The sequence below is a fragment of the Amborella trichopoda genome, chromosome 3 (assembly GCF_054954075.1).
Source record: "Amborella trichopoda isolate Santa Cruz 75 chromosome 3, AtrichopodaSantaCruz75HAP2 v2.0, whole genome shotgun sequence".
Classification (NCBI taxonomy): domain Eukaryota; kingdom Viridiplantae; phylum Streptophyta; class Magnoliopsida; order Amborellales; family Amborellaceae; genus Amborella; species Amborella trichopoda.
Window position 1 is genome coordinate 58,487,178 of NC_142338.1, and position 22,887 is coordinate 58,510,064.

At 35.4% G+C, this 22,887-nt stretch overlaps 1 protein-coding gene across 10 annotated transcripts in view; it reads right to left on the bottom strand.

Moving 5' to 3' along the window:
- Positions 1 to 22,887, bottom strand: part of SUVH4 (histone-lysine N-methyltransferase, H3 lysine-9 specific SUVH4-like protein) — a 46,613-nt gene that overhangs the window by 2,794 nt on the left and 20,932 nt on the right. For 6 of the 10 annotated variants that reach the window (XM_011623446.3, XM_020664259.2, XM_088861724.1 and 3 more), the window contains 4 exons: positions 12,277 to 12,436; positions 6,936 to 7,041; positions 6,645 to 6,827; positions 4,861 to 5,097 (listed from right to left, as the gene is read on the bottom strand). In XM_011623446.3, coding sequence (XP_011621748.2) covers positions 4,861 to 5,097; positions 6,645 to 6,827; positions 6,936 to 7,041; positions 12,277 to 12,436 — 686 coding nt within the window. Of the gene's footprint in view, positions 1 to 4,860; positions 5,098 to 6,420; positions 6,553 to 6,644; positions 6,828 to 6,935; positions 7,042 to 12,276; positions 12,437 to 22,887 lie in introns of all 10 variants that reach the window. The other 4 variants (XR_016051961.1, XR_016051963.1, XR_016051960.1 and 1 more) reach the window with 3 other exon arrangements.

A 22,887-nucleotide genomic window follows, 5' to 3' on the forward strand; every position in this document is an offset into this window, starting at 1 on the left:
GTAGGATTGAATGGTGCCATAAGTGCATTAAGAAGAATGACGGGTCCTAGATATACTTCGGATGAAAGATCATCTCTATAATCTCTATATTTATTTATATCTCTATCAATGCTCTAGTCTCTTTCAGTTTATAATGAAGGCCTTGGGGAAGAAAAAGGCACTAACTGTTTCAGCTGAAATCTATTGACATCTACTAGCAAAATCTACAATACATTGATCAAATAAATAACTTTGGCATAGTATTATGCAATACTCTTATCTGATAAGACTTTAAGTAAATAAATAGGAGATGAAAAATTTACTTGCAAAAATATATTAGTAAGTAAAATAAATATATTCCTAATAAATTTTTTGAGTATCTAAATATAACATATAAAATTGTGGGCATTCTTATTTTCATACCTTAAATCTATTTACTGAACGAGCACTCCTATGATGCTCTCAAACTCAAGAGCTTCTTGCTATGCTGATCCCCCGCTCCCACACCTGTTCCAGCTTCCAAAAAACTACAAACTAATTTTGTCCACATAACAATGCCTCAAATGACTAGGATTGACAGCTAGAAATACCAAAAAGAGTGTACTTTCGACATCTTGGGTCAATAATCCAATAAAATGGAGAGATTGAGGAAGACGACGCACATAAAATTAGAGCTGCATGAGCGAAATGGAGATGTGCAACTGGAATTTTATGTGATCGCCGCATACCAATGAAGCTAAAGGGCAAGTTCTATAGGACAGCCGTGAGACCAGCTTTGCTCTAAGGGGCGAAATGTTGGGCGGACAAAAATAATATACCCATAGAATGAGTACAGCGGAGAAGAGGATGTTGAGATGGATGAGTGGCAAGACAAGATGGGATAGAATATAATTACCCGAATCGCCTATGAGGGTACCGATGCTGTTTCGGCGTTTCCCTAGGCAAAAGTCGATTCTAAAAAAAAAGAATCACGTTCATTTTTTACGGAATGCGATTCCACCTAGTTTAGGAATTTCGAATCCTGGATTGCCGGAATCAAGATTCCATATCGAGGACTTTATGATTCTTAGTTACACAAGAATGCGACTCTGCTTGTGAGACACATTGATTCCAAATTTTTTGGAATTGTGAATCAATGTTGTTTAGAATCAAGTTTCTACATCGCAAACATCGTGATTCCTTGCTACACAACAATGCGTCTACTTGCGCTAAACGTTGATTCAAAGTATTAAGGAATTGCGAATCCATGTTTTCAGGAAGCAATGTGAGCATAGGAAGAGCAGAAACCCTTCGATGTGTGCTCAATCATGAGTGAGCGGTATGAGGGCGTGAGAGAATTTGAAGTTCTTGCACATGGCAATAAAATCAAAATTTAAAATATGAGTAATATGTGAGCAGAAACCCTTTGATGTGTGAGCGCGACATGTATGAGAGCGTGAGAGAATTTCAAGTTGTTGCACACAGCAATAAAATCAAAATTTAAAATATAAGTAATATGTTAAATTTTTTATTTTCTTATTTACTAATTTCCATCCTTCATTCCATGTTACTTTTTAAGAACTCTTATCAAGAATAAATAATACTAAAAAAATATGTTACTTCAAATTTAATAATGTTTGGTAAATGGTGTGGGTACTAAACTACTAATGTAATAATGTTTAATATATGATCGGCACCATCATTTCTTCAAGTTGACTAAGAGGATAAAAATGCTATTGTTCAAGTAAAATAAGAAGATAATAAGGATATGAGCGAAGTGCCATGTGTGGTGTTTTAAGTTAAATTAATTATTAAATATCACAAAAATTCACTAAAAATTGAATAACTCAATTTTCAAAAGTCAAAAGACTCAAAACTACATTTAACAGAGAAGAATTACTATGTTATGTATTTATTTTATAATTCAAGGAAAGGAGATAAAGGGAGCTTGCCCTTGTTCTCACTCCTTGCATGCCGTAGACTAGCTCCAGACCTTGTAGGCATAATAGGGTTATCGGTAGACCGAGTCTATTGTATGAGATTGTCCACAAAGATATCATAAAAGCTGACATTAGTACTTGGAGTCATGGACTGATTATATACATTCCAAAATTCGATCTTGTAGCAATGGGTTTGAATACTTCTCTCATATACTAGAGGGAATTGGTTTACAATTATAGTAGGGGGAAAATCTCGATTCCAATATGGGGAGAATCACGATTCCGGAATGGTGAGACTGTTGATTCCAAGTTGATGGGAAAAACGATTCTAGAATTTTAGGAATCATGATTCCTTATTTGTAGGAATCACGATTCCATATTTTTAAGAATCACTATTCTAGCAACCACCAAAACACATGGGGTCATGTGTGATTCCATATAGGTATGAAACACGATTCCAACATGAAGGGACATCGATTCTTGCAAATAGGAAACACGATTCCTAATTTTTTGAATCGTGATTCCGAAATAGTAAGAGTCATTTTCTTCATATCCAAATTGTACGGACAACGATTCCTAGATTCCGAAACTTCTGATACACACGATTCCACGATTTCGATTCTAGAAACGATTCGGAATCACAGATGTTTTAAACAACTATAAGATAAAATTCAAAATAAATACATTCGAAAAAGTTTAGGTATGGCACTAATAGGCTACAAGATGAGAGAGAGTAGACTTAGGTGGGATAGCACCATGTGTGGCACAGACCCAGTCAATACATGTTAGAATGTGTAAGTTAGTTCAAGTGGAAGGCTCAAAAAGGGTAAGGGGTAGGCCCAAAAGGACATGGTTGGAAACAGTGAGAAAAGATATGGGGACTTATGGCCACATTGAAGGTATGACCCTTATTGGAGTAAAATGGCGGACTACGATTCGTGTAGCCGACCCCAATTAGTTGGGAAAAGGCTTTGACGATGATGATGATGATGATGATGAATAATGCCTCAAATACAATAACCTAATTGATAGTAGTGTCAAATTGTTAAAAACTTTATTTACACACAAGCACACACGCATGCATACACATTTCTAAAGTGAGCTCACGCCACATTCTTATCCAAGGTTTCAAAAAAGCTAGGCAGCTCCTAGGCGGCCCGCCTAGATAATTGGGCACCCTGTAGTACAAGTTCTATATATATAAAATATATTTACATCTTTGTGTCAATTTTGTAATTTATTGCATTTGAAAATGTTGCATTATTGTAACATTTTTTTTATATACAAGCAGATGTCATATCGCATGTTGAGGATAAACTTGTTCAAAATTTCAAAATGCAAGCCATACAAAATTTTAAAGTTTAATAGGATAGGTATTAGTGATAGTCTCCAACTCTCCATATTACTAAGTGAAAAAGTTTAGGAAGCTTCTTCAATACATAAAAAATACTTTTGATTCTCAGAAATTAGTTTAGTTAAGACATTAAGGGTTTATGGAATTGTTCTTTTAATTTTAGGGGTAAAAATAATTTCCATAACCTATTTAGACCTTTTTTGGGGGTCAAACTTGCCCCCATTTCCCTTTAAGGTATCTAATTAAAAATAAATAAATATATAAAAAACAAGCCCATGTCCATGGGCCCCAGATACATCTTGCCCGTGTTGGGCCGCTTGGGTCTGGGCGTACGGTGTTTTGGTCCAGGGCGCCTAAGCACCGAGCAGACCGTTTTATGAAACATTGTTCTCATCAATAAAAAGAAAATAAATTCCACTTTCCATCTTATTTATGAAAAATAGGTCTCAGATGTAAAATGGTTAGTTGGGGCTTCAATTTGTGTTGATGATCACAATGTTTGTGTATTATGGACCACTAAGATGTCCACTCACAAGAACTAAGCTTCTTTTCTCCTCTCTTATGTGAGACGGCATTAGGTTTCAGCATAAAGCTGTACTGATACAATGTTCGGAGTGACACAAGGATTGCGTAAACCTTGAGGAAAACCCAAAATTGGGGTTTACATCACATGCTTTACGAGGACGAAAATTCACTTGATATTAAATGAAGAAAAAGGTAGTTAACAAAGAACGACAATGTCAAGTAACACACAAAAGCTACACATTACTTTGGAGATAACGTGTAGACCATAAGAAATAAAGTCGAGTGTTGATGACATACACCCAGGAGCACACTATACACTTGCTCCCTAGGGCAAAAACTAACTTAGATGGATTTCTGCAATCCAAAGATTTGGGATCACTTTAAATTTCAGAATGATCAGATGAGTATTTTCCTAAGGAAAAACAAAGGACTTTTGAGTTCCTGAACACTTGTTCAATCTTAGGATGTTAGTTTTTTTTTCAAGCACATATAAAGTGCATATGAATTTTTTTTTTTTTTTTTTTTTTTTTTTTTTCTTTATATCTTTTTGAGGTGGGCCATTAGGTTGAAGAGCTTACATCCCCAAAATTTGGATCCTAAAAATACATGTAGATAGGGTTATACTAATGGAAGGGAATGAATGTATGATATGCTCCCGGGGGATCATATGATCTTTTGGAAAAAAGTAACTGTCAAGGTCACATCCCCTTGTACCAAACAATATATTTGACTAGGATATGAAGAACTGGAAGAAAAAAGTTGAGATTTAAACCTGAGCCTACTGCAATTAAGTATGAAATTGAAAAGGACATGGTCCTTTGTCTTCAGAATAACCACGCTACCAAAACATAGAGGAGTATCCATCAAGTGGTACTCAATGATGCATACAGACAATCGACTTGCAACTACTAACAAGAAGAACATAGAGGGGTATTCCCGTGTCTTGCAACTACTCACAAGAAGAACATAGAGGGGTCATTCCATTTAAACAACGGGCTAAGTTATATCACAACAAATGTCAATAGGGAAATCATATAACAAACATTTAATAGCAACGCATATATAAAAAGAAGTCTCGATTACCTGTAGCGGGGGAATGTTGTCAGATGCAAAGAGCATCACCCGTGCAAGTTTTAGATCATGGTGTGAACTTAAAACACACTGTACAAAGAGATTTGGCTCGCAACTGTGATTGATGAATCTTGCGACATTCCCTGTACTTCCGGCATCTATACAAAACTCTGGGTGGCCCTCTGACTTCTTATCTTCAATTTTATGAAGATTAGCAGGGCTATGTATAGAAACATCTCCAAATCGCCTCTACAAGAATTGGCACAGAAAGGAAAGGCATTCATTTTAAATATCCAACAGAGGCAATTTCAAAATAATTTATCAGTTCTTTTTAGATGAGTAACATCATCACAACAAGTAAGCAAAAATCAAGTTCTGAACACTAATCAACAAGGTTCAACAAGCAAATCAGAAAAGAGATTAAGAAAGAATATCCTGATAAAATGCTAAATTTGCTGATGGCAAGTATCATGGATATTGGCCACCTTATTGATTTACAAAATGACTCAGAAATAATAAAATTGTATCCTGTGTCAGTGGGTGCCTAACATGATTCACCTTGCAAATACTTTCACGAAGATGGAATATGGCAACAGAAGTTGAACTTTGATTTAATTTACCATATCATGAAGCAATTTCAAAGGCCAAATATAAAGCAAATCTTAGTTAACTTTCCCTCACCAGTACCACAGAGGTAAGCCAGACAGTTTCTTATTTCATAGACCAGCGAAAGAATATATGGCCTCAACAAGGAAAAACACCAAGCAAATCCCAGGAATGCTTCCACCTCAGTTTGAGTCGTTTTGAGCAAAATAAATGAAAAGGTGTCTATTGAACAAAATCACATGTCAGTGTCCTTATCTAAGTCATACATAAAAATCACGAAACAAATTAGGAATTGACTGGAAATGTAATTTCTTTATAGAACATTTTCATCTGCAAAAACAGTAGGTAAAGGCCATTCTTAGGGCCCAACATCAGTAGGATATTTTTGGCGGGTGCTGGAAGGGTAGAACCCATTCTTAGGGCCCAACATCCTCATGTGTCGGTTCAACACAGAATAACTCAAAAGAATTGGGTGATAAATCACACGTAGCTCATAAAGCAGCAATTCCAACCAAATCTGTTATTCCGTTTACACAACAGTGTCATTGTCTTGGTGTGACTATTCACTCACTGGTCAACAAATGTAAGGAAGTTTCAATTATGCCACTGCCTGTCTGATTTCTAAACATTTTGTCTTGATACATCAACAAGCAAGTCTTGCCATATGTTGAGACCCACTGAAGACCTTAAGCAGTATAATATCACATGTTCATGTGCAGCATGACATGCCAAACAAATCAAACAACATAGTAACCATTTAAATGAATCAGAAGTAAAGCCAAACGTGTGATGTGAGTCGCAGACACCACTTACAAAGTCCTAGTAAACCAACACTAGCGCACCAGAAAAAAGTGATGTGTAACAGAGAGAAAATCCAATGTCCAAGAAATATGCAATTGAAATGGGTTCAAGCTTTTCAGATGGCAGCACAACTTTATAGGAAGGTTCAAGAAAAATACTACGTACACAACTGGGAGAGTCCTGCTTCGTCTTAGAAAACGGTCATTATCACCGTTACAATGATATTATAACAGCCATTATCATGGTAAATAGTGTGTATCTTGAATTCTACTACTAGCTTGTGCCGGAAATGAGATTCTGAAAACATGCAGATGAATGCTCAGTTACAACATGCAGCTATATTTCTCAATGCTGTATGGGGAAAACAATAAATATCCAGAACTTACTACCTGTCTTCCATCGATCCCTTTCATTGTTTGGAGGCAATCAATTTCAAAAATATAATTGTTCTCCAACTCATTGTCTATTTCATCTGTTTGCCTAAGGAAGCCTGTATATTCGCATATTGGTGCCCCAGAGGGTATGGATTCCAAAGACCTGACAGCCCATCCTTTATTTGGAGTACGAAAAACCTGTTGAGAGAACAGAAGAGATATTAAAATGGAAACAAGCCCCTCAATATTCAAACTAACAAAAAAAGAAATAGAACAACAAGCTTTTGCAACCACGTGATCCATGACCTCAAGTCGGTATCTAAGTCCTCGCTGAGAGGTTCGGTTTACACAACTGGATCCACATCGACAGTTGGGACCACACTCAAATACAACATCCTTAGCTTGCACCAACCTATTCAACAGAACACCCAAGGATTTCACAAACTTAATCTTGATAAATAATAATCTTAAAGTATCACAAATTAGAGAGATGATCAATCATTTCATAAAATAAAATTTGGATGTATATGTCAGTAATAGTAACAACAGAGAAGCAACAAGATTTGACGGTGTACTTTCCACGTACACATAAGGTAACAGCGTATAATGCTTAAATTGACTGAGTGCATCTAGTACTGTCAATCAAAGATACCACGGCATCAAGAAAATACACCTAGAAATACATTATAGAGATCATTTGAAAACAGGAAAGAGGATACCCCATTATCCCCATCTTATTAGTGCCATCTATGCGCCAAACTCAAAGATTTGGAATTGAAAACAGCACCAATAAGGATGTAGAAAATTTTAGTTAACAGACTTATGTGTTTTAATGCATATAGTGCACTGTACATTATACATGGCACATTACATGTTATAACAATCCAGTAACTATATTTTAGTGTATAGATTATTTTATCCTTCTATTTTTCCAGCATTTTAGTGACGTAGCCATGATGTAATTCCAAAATCGTGTATGAACCTTAGAATCCAAGAGGTCATCTAGAGATGGAATTGTCTCTGTTTATATGAACCCTGACAGGTGCAACTTGAGGCATACTTCCACAATCTATAAAATGGCTAATGAGCAATAAAATATATATTTACCCAAACAAAAAGAAAAAATACAGATAGCCATAATTAGTTGTTCAAAAAATCTAAAAGTATGATTGTATGAGGGTGAAAAAAATTTGAGATTTCATACCCAAACATAGAGCACAGGTATCTAAAGTGGCCGCATAACGCATTATACGACCACATCAAGGTGGAGAATATAGCCATCTAAGTGGGCCTGCAAGATGAGCCTACTTTGGCAGCATGAGCCCCCATTTGCGAGAGCATCACACCATGTAAGATGCCATGCCCTAATATGCAGACCTTCCGAAAGGAGGGCAAATGGTTTCTTCAGAGGGGAACTGGGGTATAAAGCCACCTTACAACCCCTTAGAACCAAGAAGATTGGTTCTAAGGGGATTAAAATCAGGATCAAAATCGATTTCTTCCATTTCAAAATTTCCAACGAACTTTATGAAATCTTTTGCAAAACGTCAAGTTGATTTTGTGCATAGTTGCTGGGAACTCCCAAACTAGGAGGCGATCTCACACCGGAATCTCGCTCCATTGCTCCGAAAAAGGAATCATTAGGGAATCTCAATTTTTAAATTTTTGGATATCAACCTCACTATTAGGGATCTCAAATGCCATTGTTAGGAATCTAGATTCCCATCTTAAAGACCACAATAATGACCAAGTTGATGATTTTCTTTCTTTAAAGCCAATTAACAATGCAACTATACTTTTGATATGGTTGCATTTCTTGTAGGCCATAAATAAAGCCATCCGTACTTTAGAGAGCATATATAATTCTACATTATAGATACTCCTTAAGGTTGGGAGCAAGATCCTACAATAGTTGGGATCGAGATTCTAAAAGATCGGGATTGATATCCCCAAAAGGTCAAGATCTAGACCCCTAACATTTAGGGGTCTCAATCATTGGAGGGATGCTCTAGAATCTAAAGGTTTTAAAATTAGCCGGACTAAGACATAATATATGGAATGCAAGTTTAGTAATTATAGGAAAAAAAACGAGGAAGTAGCTACAATTGATGGTCAAGATATACCTAAAAGAGATTGTTATCGCACATATAATTAGAGCTGGATGGGCAAAGTGGAGATGTGCATCCGGAGTTTTATTTGATCGCCGCATATCAATGAGACTGAAGGGTTCTATGGCAGACGGTTGTAAGACCAACCATGCTTTATGAGATGGAATGTTGGGCAGTCAAGACACAACATATCTATAGGATGAGTGCAGTTGAGATGAGGATATTGAAATGGATAAGTGGCAAGACAAGAAATGATAAAATTTAAGTGTGGCTTTAATAGGCGATAAGATGAGAGAAAGTAGACTTAGGTGGGTTGGCCATGCACAGCGTAGAACTAATACAACACTAGTTAGGAGGTACAATTTGGTTCAAGTTGAAGACTTTAAAAGGGCAAGAGAAAGATCCAAAAAGGCATGGATAGAAGTAGTGAGAAAAGATACAATGACTTTTGACTTTACTGAGGATATGGCCCTTGATAGAGAAGAATGGAAGAACATGATTCACGTAGCCAACCCCAAATAATTGGGATAGGCTTGGATGACGACGATGATGATCCCTAACATATGCATTATATTCATTGCACTCCTCCAATCCCGATACCAGTCCTGCTCCTGATCCCAACAATTATGATTTTATGTTGTCTTTTAGAGGATTTCGGACGAAGAATTATCGAGTAACTTTAGACTCTTTGAAATTTGGTTGTACCTTACAACAAACTTGGTTGCTAAATGCTAATATATCATCATCAATCATCATCATCCGAACCTTATCCCAACTATTTGGGATCGGCTATACGAATATTGTTATACCATTATGCTCTATCAAGGGTTATACCCCAATCAGACCATAAGCCAACATATCTCTTCTCACTACTTCCATCCCTGTCTTTTTGGGCCTCGCCTTGTTCTGTTAGAGCCTTCCGCTTGAACCAAATCCCCCTCCTAACTGATGTTATTCTATATCGATTTTACACCTAACCAAATTACCTAAGTCTACTTTCCCTCATCTTACCGCCCATTTGAGCTACCCCTAAGGTTCCCTCAGGTGTATTCATTCTAAATTCTATCATTGTCCTGCTACTCATCCATCTCAGAATCCTCATTTCAGCTCATTCTATAGATATATTGTTTCTTGACCACCCAACATTCCATCCCATAAAGCATGGTCGCTTTTACAATTGGTAGTCACAGAGTACAACTCTTACCACATCTCAATCATGAATCCTAGTCAGTATATATATGTTCTTTTATATTGAATTTAATGAATGAATTGAATTAGTTCATCTCACATGTCAATTATATTAGTGCGTAGACATAGAAATGATTGTTATACTCTATTGGTGACTCAAACAACGTGTATTTTAGGGACAAATACTACATTAAAACTCCTACTTTCACATAAATCACATTTCAAATTATTTTTATATGATTATAAATTTTATAATTTTAAATTCTTGTATTTATTAGGGAAATTTATCAAATACACGTAAAAGATCAACTATTCAACATTTCACCCATATCTTTTGATTTAATTTCAAAATATACCATGAGATGGAATGGTTGAAAAGGGGTGAACTGTTAAATTGTTGAAAAGTTGAGTGCATTTTAATAAATTTCCCCATTTATTATCAACATCATAAGAGATGTGCCCCCATCGCAACCGCATTGAGATCCACGCATTGTACATCCCAACCCCCCCGACCCACACACACACAAACAAAACCACCCCAAGTCCTTATCTGCATGATAACCTCAAGATAGACAATCAGCAGAATGGGAACCTTGACCATGGAAGCTAAAGTTAAAATAATATGCACATTGTTTGTGCACATGCTAATTCTTACATTGTCTTAATTCCGAGTATTAATATAGTTGGTGCATACGTAACCTAAGATCAACCATTCACGAATCTTTGATGACTAGCATCGACAACTTCAGCAGGTAATCATCCACAAAACTAAATAAACAAACTTATATAAGTCATATAATTTTGAATTTATTTAAATGTCCAATAGATTAGATTTTGAAACTGTAGTGTATTGAAATCTGTCTTTAAGAATAATCATTTAAATAAAAACTGATCCTCAGCGGGTGTAGAATATTTTTAATCAATTCCAGAAGGTCTCCACAGCTAGCTCTATGGTTTTGAAGCTAATAGGGTTTGGCTTTAGGAGTATAATTAGGGTTAAGGTTCCAAAGGATTTTTATTGAGGGTTAATTCAAGGGAGGATCTAGCAATTGCTTTTAAGGTTTTATCGGAATTTTAATGGGAAGTGTTTGCTGATTTTTCTTTCCTTTTTTCTTTTTTTTTTTTTTTTTTGGGAGGGGGGGGGGGTGGGGTTATTAAATTACAAATTTTTTTAAAAAGGAAAAAATAAGGGAGAAAGAGAAAATAAAGATGGAAAAATTCTACGTAACTCAAGGAAAGAAAAGAAGAAATAAGGGAACGATTAGGAAATAAGAGAAGAAACGAAGTAAAGACAGGAAAAGAAAAGAAGGACGACGGCAAACGTAAGGAGAGAACATAAGAATTTAAGCTAAGAAAAGGGAAGAAATGGGAAGAACATAATGGACAGGAAAGAAAAAGAAGAAGACATTGAATAGTATCACGGAAGGCAAAGACCTTGGGAGGTGCTTCAAAGCCTTTTATGGCCTTCAATCAAAGAGTTCAAGAGGCTCTTCTCTAGGGTTTTTTCTTCACAAAGTTCTCAAAGAATAAACATCCTAAGGGGCTGAACATCCTTCTCTCCACTTTTATACAACTTAATTTTTTTTTTAAAAAAATGACTTGATTACTCTAACTAAAATAAAATATTAAAAGACCAAACTACCCTTAAATTCTCCACAAATCCAAAAGAAATAAATATTCTTAGCTAACAAAAGAAATCAAAAGACCAATAACCTTAGTTTTCACTCTCCAAAAAAAGAAATTTAAAACCTTCATGCCATAATGTCCTCAGGGCACATAAAGGCTGATAAATTAGTAATTGGAGGTGGTCGTATCCAGTGAATGGTATGTCAGTGCATATTTTTTTGTACATTTAAGTATTTCTACAGACGAAGTGTAGCTTAGGCATTTAGTCCTTTGTACCCTAGATATACTTTGAAAAGGGCCAAATCCCTAAACTATGTTTTTCTTTTGTCAACGAGATCTCCATATAATTTCTCTGAAAATATTAAATCATGACATTCATAGTGAATTTTGCCAACAGGGAAACAATTATCGTGTATCAAAATACAAAAACAATGCAGAGATATTAGAATAAGAAATCGACATGCTTTCAACCACACAAGATATAAGATTATTAGCAACACAACATACTACAATAATGAAACATGTGATGTCGATGGAAACACAATCATGACCTGGAATTGCAATCTTATCAAAATATTCACAAAGGATACCTAAAAGTATGAAGCCACAGTTCAACCCCAAACTACCAAAGCAAATCAGAGATTTTTGTCTGCCCCATCGAGGCTAGTTCTAGATGGCAAAAAGAGGAAAGGAAATTCATGGGTACCAAGACATTGTTAACCTACCTTTCACCATATCTACGCACATAAGGGAACTCTGAACCATTCAATCCTGCACAAGCACATATTCTGAAATCCACACAACCTCCAATGCATTGACACCCCTCAGCATCTGGCGGGAGATTAACACTTTTTGCCACGATCAATGATTTATGGTACACAAAACCTATTTTTCAAGAGATGATTGGTTTAATTTTAGAGAAATCAGAGCGGCTCATACTCGCACAAGCACATAATAAGAAATCTCACAATCCCCAATGTATCGACGCCCCTCAGCATCTCGAGGGAGAAACATTTTCTACGCTCAAATGGCCACTTAGTGAGAGGATCACCACAAATGAGGCCTAGGAGGCACTAATTTAAGAGGTTCCATAGGCCCTCAATTGTCAGGGTGTGCACCCTCATTTTGAGTACACAAATTATATATATATATATATATATATAGATGTAGAATTATACTAGAATATGCCACACTAATGGTGAACTTCAAATTTGGTACACCAAAACTTTTGACAATAAAATACCCTTATGTATCTAAAAATAACTTTGTGACTATAAGTAGTCTATGCATTTTAGGAAAGGTATTTTTGACTTTTTAAAATCCCTCCAAACTTAATTTCAAATTTAAGAAGATTCCTTTTGACTTCTTGAATGATGAGTGGATCTTTAAAGCAATTTAAAATTACAAATATGCCCTTCTCACAATTTTCAAACAACTTATAGTTAATGTAATTTTATACTCCTGGGAAAGCTTTCGATAATTCCCCTATTGTATAAAACTACACTTCCCGCTATCCAGCTATCTGATTTAAATGGACGGCTGAGATGTACCCAATCACAATGTCACGCCTTTGTTGGGGTTATGTGGCCATTTAAAGGCCTTACAAAAGCATATAATGAAATTTAGGTGTGGCAACAATAGGCAATAAGATGAGATAGAGTAGACTTAGGGGGCTGGCCATGTGTGGTGCCGACCTAGAACATCACCTATTAAAAGGTGCGAGTTAGTCCAAGTGGAAGGATTGAAAAGGGCAAAGGGTAGGCCTAAAAAGACGTAGTTGGAAGGAGTCTGAAAAGATATGGGGACTTTTGGCCTCACCGAGGGTATGGCCTTTAATAGAACATAATAGCGAACCAGGATTTATATAGCCGACCCCAATTAATTGGGAAAAAGCTATAATGATGATGATGAGAGCATGTAATGAAATTTCATGATAGTGAAATAATTAACTACAATGGGAGTATGGTCCAGAGGGGCCGAAGTTGGCATTAATGCCAAGACTCAAACTAGGCTTGACAAGCTAAGCTGGGTTGACTTCTAAAGAAGTCAAAGGAATCTTCTTAATTACAACCGTGAAGGGTTTGCAAGGTTAGCCCTTGATGAGGTCAACGAGATGCTCAGGGTGATTGGTCAAGGAACTTTGTGACCCTCGAGTGTAGTTGGATGGCATTAACGGACAATTGCCAAATCCTCATCATAACTATAATACAACATATGACAGTTGTATTGGGAAGCAAACACTATTGAGGGTCTGACTTGTACATGTGCAAGCGATAGCTTCCATGCACCAGTTGCGATAAGTATACACAGGTCTGTGTGACCTAGGCTTGTCACTAAGAGAACCTACAATCCATGCACTAGGAATGAGTTCTCTTCACCTATTGGCTGACTTTCATAGCCCAATCATGAGCCCCTACGATGGGTTGTGAGTGTACAAATTCCTTGGGGGTAACATGAAGCAAGGTTTTCGGTAATTCTAATGGCTCCATGTTTCTTGATTCTTTATGCATTATGTTCTTGTTTGAATGTAAAGAATTGTAATGGCTTGTAAGAAATGATCCTAGAATGTATTTGGGTTTATTTTATGAATACAATTGTAATTTTCGACCTGTAAGTGGTCTAACTTGCATGATTAAAAGAAAAGAAAAAATTTTAGCTGTGTATACTTGGCTAGATCATATTGTCCACTTTTCAGCATCTACACTGTTTTATTTTAATTTTTTTCTACAAAATATTTTGACACCAAATTTTGGGCATTCACTCCTCTCTTGAATTCGCACCTACAAAACATATAAAATAAAATATTCTGGATAAAATAAAATGGCCAAAATACCCCTGAAACTTTCAGGGGTATTTTGGTCATTTTATTTTATCGAAAATATTTTTAATATTTTTTTAGGTGCCCCCATTGAGATCATGTCTCATACCAAATTTCACATTCATATGATTTGTAGAAAACAAATTAAAAATGAAATACCCTGTGATGTTGGACCTAGAACAGACGACTAGTGGCTCGCTCTAAATTAAACGGCTAGATGGGGGAGGAAGTATATAGCTTATGTACAGTAGGGGAAGTAAAGAAAGCTTACCCCATATTTATGAGGGCATTTTATGATTTAAAGTTTTAGATAATCATTTATAAGTTCATCAGTAGTGTGGTGTATTCTATTATAACTTTTCTATATATGGTTTCTGGAGTTATCCCTTAATCTCATCATATTATCAGAGCCTTTTTCCAACTATTTAGCATCGGCTAGAATGTAGATTTAGGATTCATGGAAAGTTTTGCAAAAATTATTTGGACATTCAATACCATCACCTTTTATAAAGAGCTTTTTGAATAAGGACAGTTGTAACAATCCTAAACTTTCAAAAAAAAAAATTAATAAATAAATAATTATTTATTTATTTATAGTGTGATGGTCCATATAAGTATTATGGTCCTTAGGGACCAACACCACTTTTGTCTTACCACGTCCTTTAGTGGACGTGGGCTTTAAACGTTTCATGTGTAATATAATTGTCACACCTCATGTATGAGGTGTAACTTAATAAAATAATATAATAAGGTATCTTAAGAATTTAAATAGGAGAGGCGAGGACTCCCACCATCGAAAATTTTTGAGATCTTTCTCTCTCTAGTCGAAACGCAGTGAGCTTTTTTTCTCTTTAGCCGAATTTTTATCGAAAGCTCCCTCTCAAATATTGTAGGTAAGTGACTTCATTATCTTGAAAAATAATCCGTTCTTTTTAAAAATAAAATGAAATAATTACTTCTGGTTATTATCATGAATTTAGGTGCAATAAATTTTATGCGCAAGCGACCTCATTATTTTGGAAAATAATCTTTTTAATAAAAGTGTGATATTTTATCTATGTTAGAAATTTTAAATGCTGTAAATTCTTAAATTTATTTTTCTTATCTATTGTTAGAAAATTTTAGATACTGTAAATTATTAGAAATAAATGTGATATTTATGCTTTTATTAAAATTGTGAGATTTCTTTCTATTGTTTTTTTTTTCATATTTAGACATTATAAATTTTATGTGCAAATGACTGCCTTATTATTTGAAAACGGATATTTTTACAATTGATTATAGCATTGTCTGTGAAATGTTTATTTGCGAATTGACATCCCACAAATTGTGATAATTTCGTATTCTTGAATTTCTATAAGAGTTTTTCTATACATATTAGATTGACAATTATGCTAGAATGTCTTTACGAACTGCTACCTTTCTAAATCTGAGCCCAAAATATTTGACTGGTTTTTTTTGAAATGTTATTGAAAGTGACTGTTATTAATGGTTTCAGTGAAATTTATATTAATAATTTCAGTGATATGTTGAGTACATGATATTGCTGCTTTCGAATGTTTAACGAAATTTAGAAATACTTTAAGTACGCAAGTGGACTCATCCGGTTCGTCGGTGAGGTATAAGTGGACCTATCCGGTACGCCGGTAGGGATTAAGTGGACTCATCCGGTACGTCGATGAGGTATAAGTGGACCTGCAAGGATTAAGTGAACCTATCTGAGACGTCGATAGGGATTAAGTGGACCCATCAGGATGCTGATGGGATATATAGGTGACCTACTTGGGACGCCAGTAGGGTTATTTGTGAAATCCTTTGAATTACGCACTGTCGTTAAAATGTTATGTGCATTTCAATTATTCGAATTATACTTAATTATGCATTTTTGAAAGTGAAACTGTTAATGCATTTCTGTTAATAGATCTTCTTTTCGAAAATATTGATATCTTTCAACCATGATTATTTTTACGATTATGATGATCACATACTGAGTAACCAAACTCATCAAATTATGGTAAACATTTTTTTTCAGGATAACTGCGGTTTCATTTTGAGTGCTCGTCAGGATCAACTCTGGAAGATATTTTAGTTGTGCTTAAACTTTCTTTTGTTACTTTTGTAAGAATTTGCCATTGTAAATTTGTCCTAAAAAGAGATGTATATACGTTTTGACTGTCACATCTCAGGAATATCAGTATTGTAAATTCTTGGGGCATGACAATTATGGTATCAGAGCAATAGGTTTAAGATTCTTAGGAAATTTAAAAAGAATGAACTTAAAATCACATTTATTGCGTGTACAGACTGAGACGAAGTCAAGATCCAGAATAGCTGAAGCTAATATGGAAGGAATTTCACAAAGCCTTGAAAAATATGCTTGCTCTAATGCAACATTAGATGGAAAACAACAATTCACCCAGGCAGTCAGTTACCGAAAATGGTGGGAGTAATATCGAACAATTTAAGAAATTGAACTCACCTTCTTTTAAGGGTGCTGTAAACCCACTGGAAGCCGAGGGATGGATTATGCAATTGGAGAAAATATTCGAGGTAATGGAATGTCCTGATGATATGAAGGTGGCCGTGGCAATTTTATGTTAGAAGGTGAAGCACAACATTGGTGACGAATGGCAAAAGGAGTATTGGTCAAAAAAAATAAACTCTTGACTTCGGAAGTATTTCTAGAGGCATTTAATGAAAAGTATTTCCCATATTTTATTCGAGACCAAAAAGAAATGGAATTTATGGAATTAATCTAAGGAAATCGAACAGTGGCACAGTACAAGGCCAAATTTACTGAATTGGCCAGGTTTGCACCACATATGATTAACAATGAGGCAAGAAAGGTGAAAAAATTTGAAAGGGGTCTAAAACCAGCTATTAGAAGCAGAATATCAATATTAAAATTGAGAACTTATGCTGAAGTAGTGGATCGAGCCCAAATTGTCGAAAAAGATTTCGAAGATTACCAAAAGATGAAAAATCAGAAAAGTCAGGTTAAACCCACACCATCTAATTGACAACAGCTTGAAAGGGCAAACAAGAAGCCAAGGCCCTTGCTACTTCAAAGCCCAATAGAACCATGTAAAACATGTAGGAAAAACCATGGATCGAGCCCTTGTTATTGGAATACTGGAGCCTGTTTTAAATGTGGAAAATTGGAACACCAGATTAGAGAATGTCCTAGCTTACAGCTGCAACAGCTTTCAAAGCAGGGAGAGATAGCTCAAAAGCCTCAAATGAAGGGAAGAGTATTTGCGATCACCCAGCAAGACACTCAGGCCTCAAAATCAGTGATCCAAGGTACTCTTATTATCATCCAAAAAGTAGCTCATGTTTTGATTAATCCTGGATCTACTCATTCATTTGTGTCACCAGACTTTGCATGCCACTTAAAGGTAGAACTAGAACAATTAGAATACATTCTACAGGTAGCCACACCGATGGGAAATTCAAGTGACACCAATATAGTGCACAAATCCTGTGTAATAAAGATGGAAGAAAAGGAACTGCTGGTTGATTTAATACTCCTAGAAATTCAAGATTTTGATGTAATCTTAGGCATGGATTGGCTTTCTGCATACCATGCAAGTATTGATTGTTACAAGAAATGGTTACCTTTAGTATTCTGAATCAACCAGTATTTTACTTCAATGATATCAAAGAAGACTCCCCATTATATTTAATCTCTTGTATTCAAGCTAATCGCTTCCTTCAAAAAGGGTATCAAGGCTTTCTTGCCTATATCAAAGAAGATAGAAAAGAAGAGATAAATTTGGATATCTCTCCGATTATAAGAGAATTTCCCAACGTTTTTCATGAAGAATTGCCAGAACTATCGCCTGATAGGGAAATTGAATTCTCTATTGAATTATTGCCAAGGGTAGCCCCAATTTTTAAGGCACCTTACCGAATGGCACCTGCAGAACTTAAACAATAATTGGAAGAATTATTATATAAAGGTTTTATCAGGCCCAGTGTGTCACCTTGGGGTGCTCCGGTATTGTTTGTTAAAAAAAAAGATGGGACCAGGAGATTGTGTATCGATTATAGACAGTTAAACCAAGTGACGGTGAAAAATAAGTATCCATTACTTAGAATTGATGATTTATTTGAACAATTACGAGAATCACAAATGTTTTAAAAAATTGATCTTAGATCTGGATACCATCAACTTAAAATTAAAAGTGAAGATGTTCCCAAGACAGCTTTCAGAACAAGGTATGGCCATTATGAATTTTGAGTCATGCCTTTTGGATTAACCAATGCACCGGTTGCATTTATAGATTTAATGAATCGAATCTTTAAGCCCTTTTTGGATAAACTTATTGTGGTATTCATCGATGATATTTTAATTTATTTCAAGAATCAGAAGGAACATGAGCAGCATGTAAGAATGGTATTGCAAATATTAAGAGAAAAGAAATTCTATGTCAAACTTAGTAAATGTGAATTTTGGCGTGAACAAGTGACATTCTTAGGACATGTCATATCAAAGGAAGGTCTATCAGTTGATCCTTCAAAGGTTGAAGCCGTTGTTAATTGAAAACAACCAAGTAATGTGACTAAAGTTCGAAGCTTTTTGGGATTGGCAGGATATTACTGAAAATTTGTAGAAGGATTTTCTCGAATCGCAACCCCATTAACTCGATTGACACAGAAAAATGTCAAATTTGAATGGACAAATGAATGTGAGGAGAGTTTTCAAGAAGTAAAAGTTCGATTAACTTCAATACTTATTTTAACTATTCCTGAGATGAGTGGGGGATTTGTGATTTATAGTGATGCTTCACTTAAAGGCTTGGGCTGTGTATTAATGCAATATGGGAAAGTAGTGGCATATGCATCCAAATAGTTGAAAGAATATAAGAAAAACTATCCAATTCATGACTTGGAGCTGGCTACAATAGTATTCGCTTTGAAAATGTTGAGGCATTATCTATATGATGAGCAATTGAAAATACACATGAATCATAAGAGCTTGAAATACCTCTTCTCTCAGAAAGATTTAAATATACGGCAGATAAGATGGATGGATTTCTTAAAAGATTATGATTGTATAATCCATTATCATTCAGGAAAAGCTAACGTTATGACCGACGCTCTAAGTAAAAAATCTACGAGAGTCTTAGCTCATCCAATGATCCAAGAAATGAAAAGAGGAAATAGTAGATTGGCATCCGACTCCGTCCATTAATGGTGTGGTAAATATGATTGCCAACATTAAAGCAGAACCCCAATTAATCCAACAGATTCGATCGGCACAAAAGAAAGACCCTCAGCTTATAACAATTGTAGAAGAGGTGAAGCTGAGAAAAAGAGACGAATTCTCTATATCTAGTGAGGATTTGTTAAGATTCAAAGGTCGGATTTGTGTCCCGAATGATGAGAGTGTGAAGAAAGCTATCTTGGAAGAAGCACATCACTCTCGTTATATGATACATCCCAGAAGTATTAAAATGTATCAGGACCTGAAAAAAACCTTTTGGTGGAATAAGATGAAAAAAGAGGTAGCACTATTTGTGTCTAAGTGCCTAACATGCCAGCAAGTAAACGCTGAGCATCAAAAGCCCGCTGGGTTGTTGCAACCTTTACACGTGTCAGAGTGGAAGTGGGAGCACATCTCTATGGATTTTGTCTCTAGCTTACCTAGAACAAATTCAGGACATGATAGCATTTGGGTCATTGTGGACCGGCTGACCAAAGCTGTCCATTTTCTGCCGATTCGCACGACGTAAACGTTGGATCGACTGGCCCAGTTGTACATTAAGGAAATAGTGCGATTGCATAGAGTTCCGGTCAGTATTGTATCGGATAGGGATACTCGGTTTACTTTTAAATTTTAAGCTAGGCTACAGTCAGCCATGCGGACGAGACTCACCTTTAGCACTACCTTTCACCCCTAAACTGATAGACAATCAGAGAGGACCATCCAAACCTTGGAAGATATGCTGAAGGCCTGTGTCATTGACTTTACAGAAAGCTGAGATGACCATTTACCCCTGAATGAGTTTGCTTATAATAATAGATTTCAAGCCAGTATTCAGATGGCACCATATGAAGCCCTGTATGGATGGAAATGTAGGTCACCCATCTGTTGGGACGAAGTTAGTGAAAGAAAGCTTTTGGGGCCAGAAATTGTCCAGATAACTACAGATAAGATAACATTAATTCGAAAAAGGCTCAGGACAGCTCAGAGTCGACAAAAGAGTTATGTCGATAACCGAATGAGAGATCTTGAATTTGAGGAAGGTGATCGAGTTTTCCTATAAATCTCACCAACAAAAGGCATTATGAGATTCGACAAGAAAGGAAAGCTGAGCCCACGTTACATCGAACCATTTGAAATCTTGGAAAGAATCGAAGGTGTCGCTCATACACTGCCTTACCACCCGAATTGACAAACGTCCATAATGTCTTACATGTATCATCACTACGAAAATATCAGCCCGACCCATTCCATATCTTGAAATATGAACCTTTACCAATCAGAAATGACCTATCTTTCATTGAGCAACCAATTTTGATACTGGATAGAAGGGTACAAGTGTTGCGCAATAAAAAGATTCCTTTGGTCTGTATATTATGGTAATACCATTCAAGAGAGGAGTCGACTTGAAAATGAGAAGACGATATCAGAAAAAAATATCCCTATCTTTTTCAGTAATCAGGTACACAAATTTAGAGGACTAAATTTCTTTAAGGGGAGAAGAATGTAACAATCCTAAACTTTCAAAAAAAATAATAATAAATAAATAAATAAATAATTCTTTATAGTGTGATGGTCCATATAAGTATTATGGTCCTTAGAGACCATCACCACTTTTGTTAACTTTTCCTTTCCTTTTCCAAGTTCTTTAGTGGACGTGGGCTTTAAAAGTTTCATGTGTAATATAATTGTCACACCTCATGTATGAGGTGTAACTTAATAAAATAATATAATAAGGTATCTTAAGAATTTAAATAGGAGAGGCGAGGACTCCCACCTTAAAAACATTTTGTGATCTTTTTCTCTCTAGTCGAACGCAGTGAGCTCTTTCTCTCTTTAGCCGAATTTTTATCGGAAGCTCCCTCTCAAATATTTTAGGTAAGTGATTTCATTATCTTGAAAAATAATCCGTTCTTTTTAAAAATAAAATGAAATAATTACTTCTGCTTATTATCATGAATTTTAAGCACGATAAATTTTATGCGCAAGCGACCTCATTATTTTGAAAAATAATCTTTTTAATAAAAGTGTGATATTTTATCTATGTTAGAAATTTTAAATGCTGTAAATTCTTAAAAATAAATTTATTTATTTTTCTTATCTATTGTTAGAAAATTTTAGATACTGTAAAATTATTAGAAATAAATGTGATATTCCTTCTTTTATTAAAATTGTGAGATTTCTTTCTACTGTTTTTTTTTTAATATTTAGACATTATAAATTTCAAGTCCAAATGACTGCCTTATTATTTGCAAACGGATATTTTTGCAATTGATTATAGCATTGTCTATGAAATGTTTATTTGCGAATTAACATCCCACAAATTGTGATAATTCTGTATTCTTGAATTTCTATAAGAGTTTTTCTATACATATTAGATTGACAATTATGCTAGAATGTCTTTACGAACTGCTACCTTTCTAAATCTGAGCCCAAAATATTTGACTGGTTTTTTTTGAAATGTTATTGAAAGTGACTGTTATTAATGGTTTCAATGAAATTTATATTAATAATTTCAGTGATATGTTGAATACATAATATTGCTGCTTTCGAATGTTTAAAGAAATTTAGAAATACTTTAAGTATGCAAGTGGACTCATCCGGTTCGTCGGTGAGGTATAAGTGGACATATCCTGTACGCCGATAGGGATTAAGTGGACTCATCCGGTACGTCGATGAGGTATAAGTGGACCTACAGAGTTTAAGTGGACCTATCTGGGACGCCGATAGGGATTAAGTGGACCCATCAGGACGCTGATGGGATATATAGGTGACCTACTTGGGACGCCAGTAGGGTAATTTGTGAAATCCTTTGAATTACGCACTGTCGTTAAAATGTTATGTGCATTTCAATTATTCGAATTATACTTAATTATGCATTTTTGAAAGTGAAACTGTTAATGCATTTCTGTTAATAAATCTTCTTTTCGAAAATATTGATATCTTTCAACCATGATTATTTTTAGGATTATGATGATCACATACTGAGTAGCCAAACTCATCAAATTATGGTAAACATTTTTTTTCAGGATAACTGCGGTTTCATTTTGAGTGCTCGTCAGGATCAACTCTGGAAGATATTGTAGTTGTGCTTAAACTTTCTTTTGTTACTTTGTAAGAATTCGCCATTGTAAATTTGTCCTAAAAAGAGATGTATATACGTTTTGACTGTCACATCTCAGGAATATCAGTATTGTAAATTCTTGGGGCATGACACCAGTCTTTGTCATTAGGGATGGATAGAATAGATTTTTCTAGAAGAAATTAATACTCCAAGTCGGTGATGTCATATCCTATATGGATGATGTT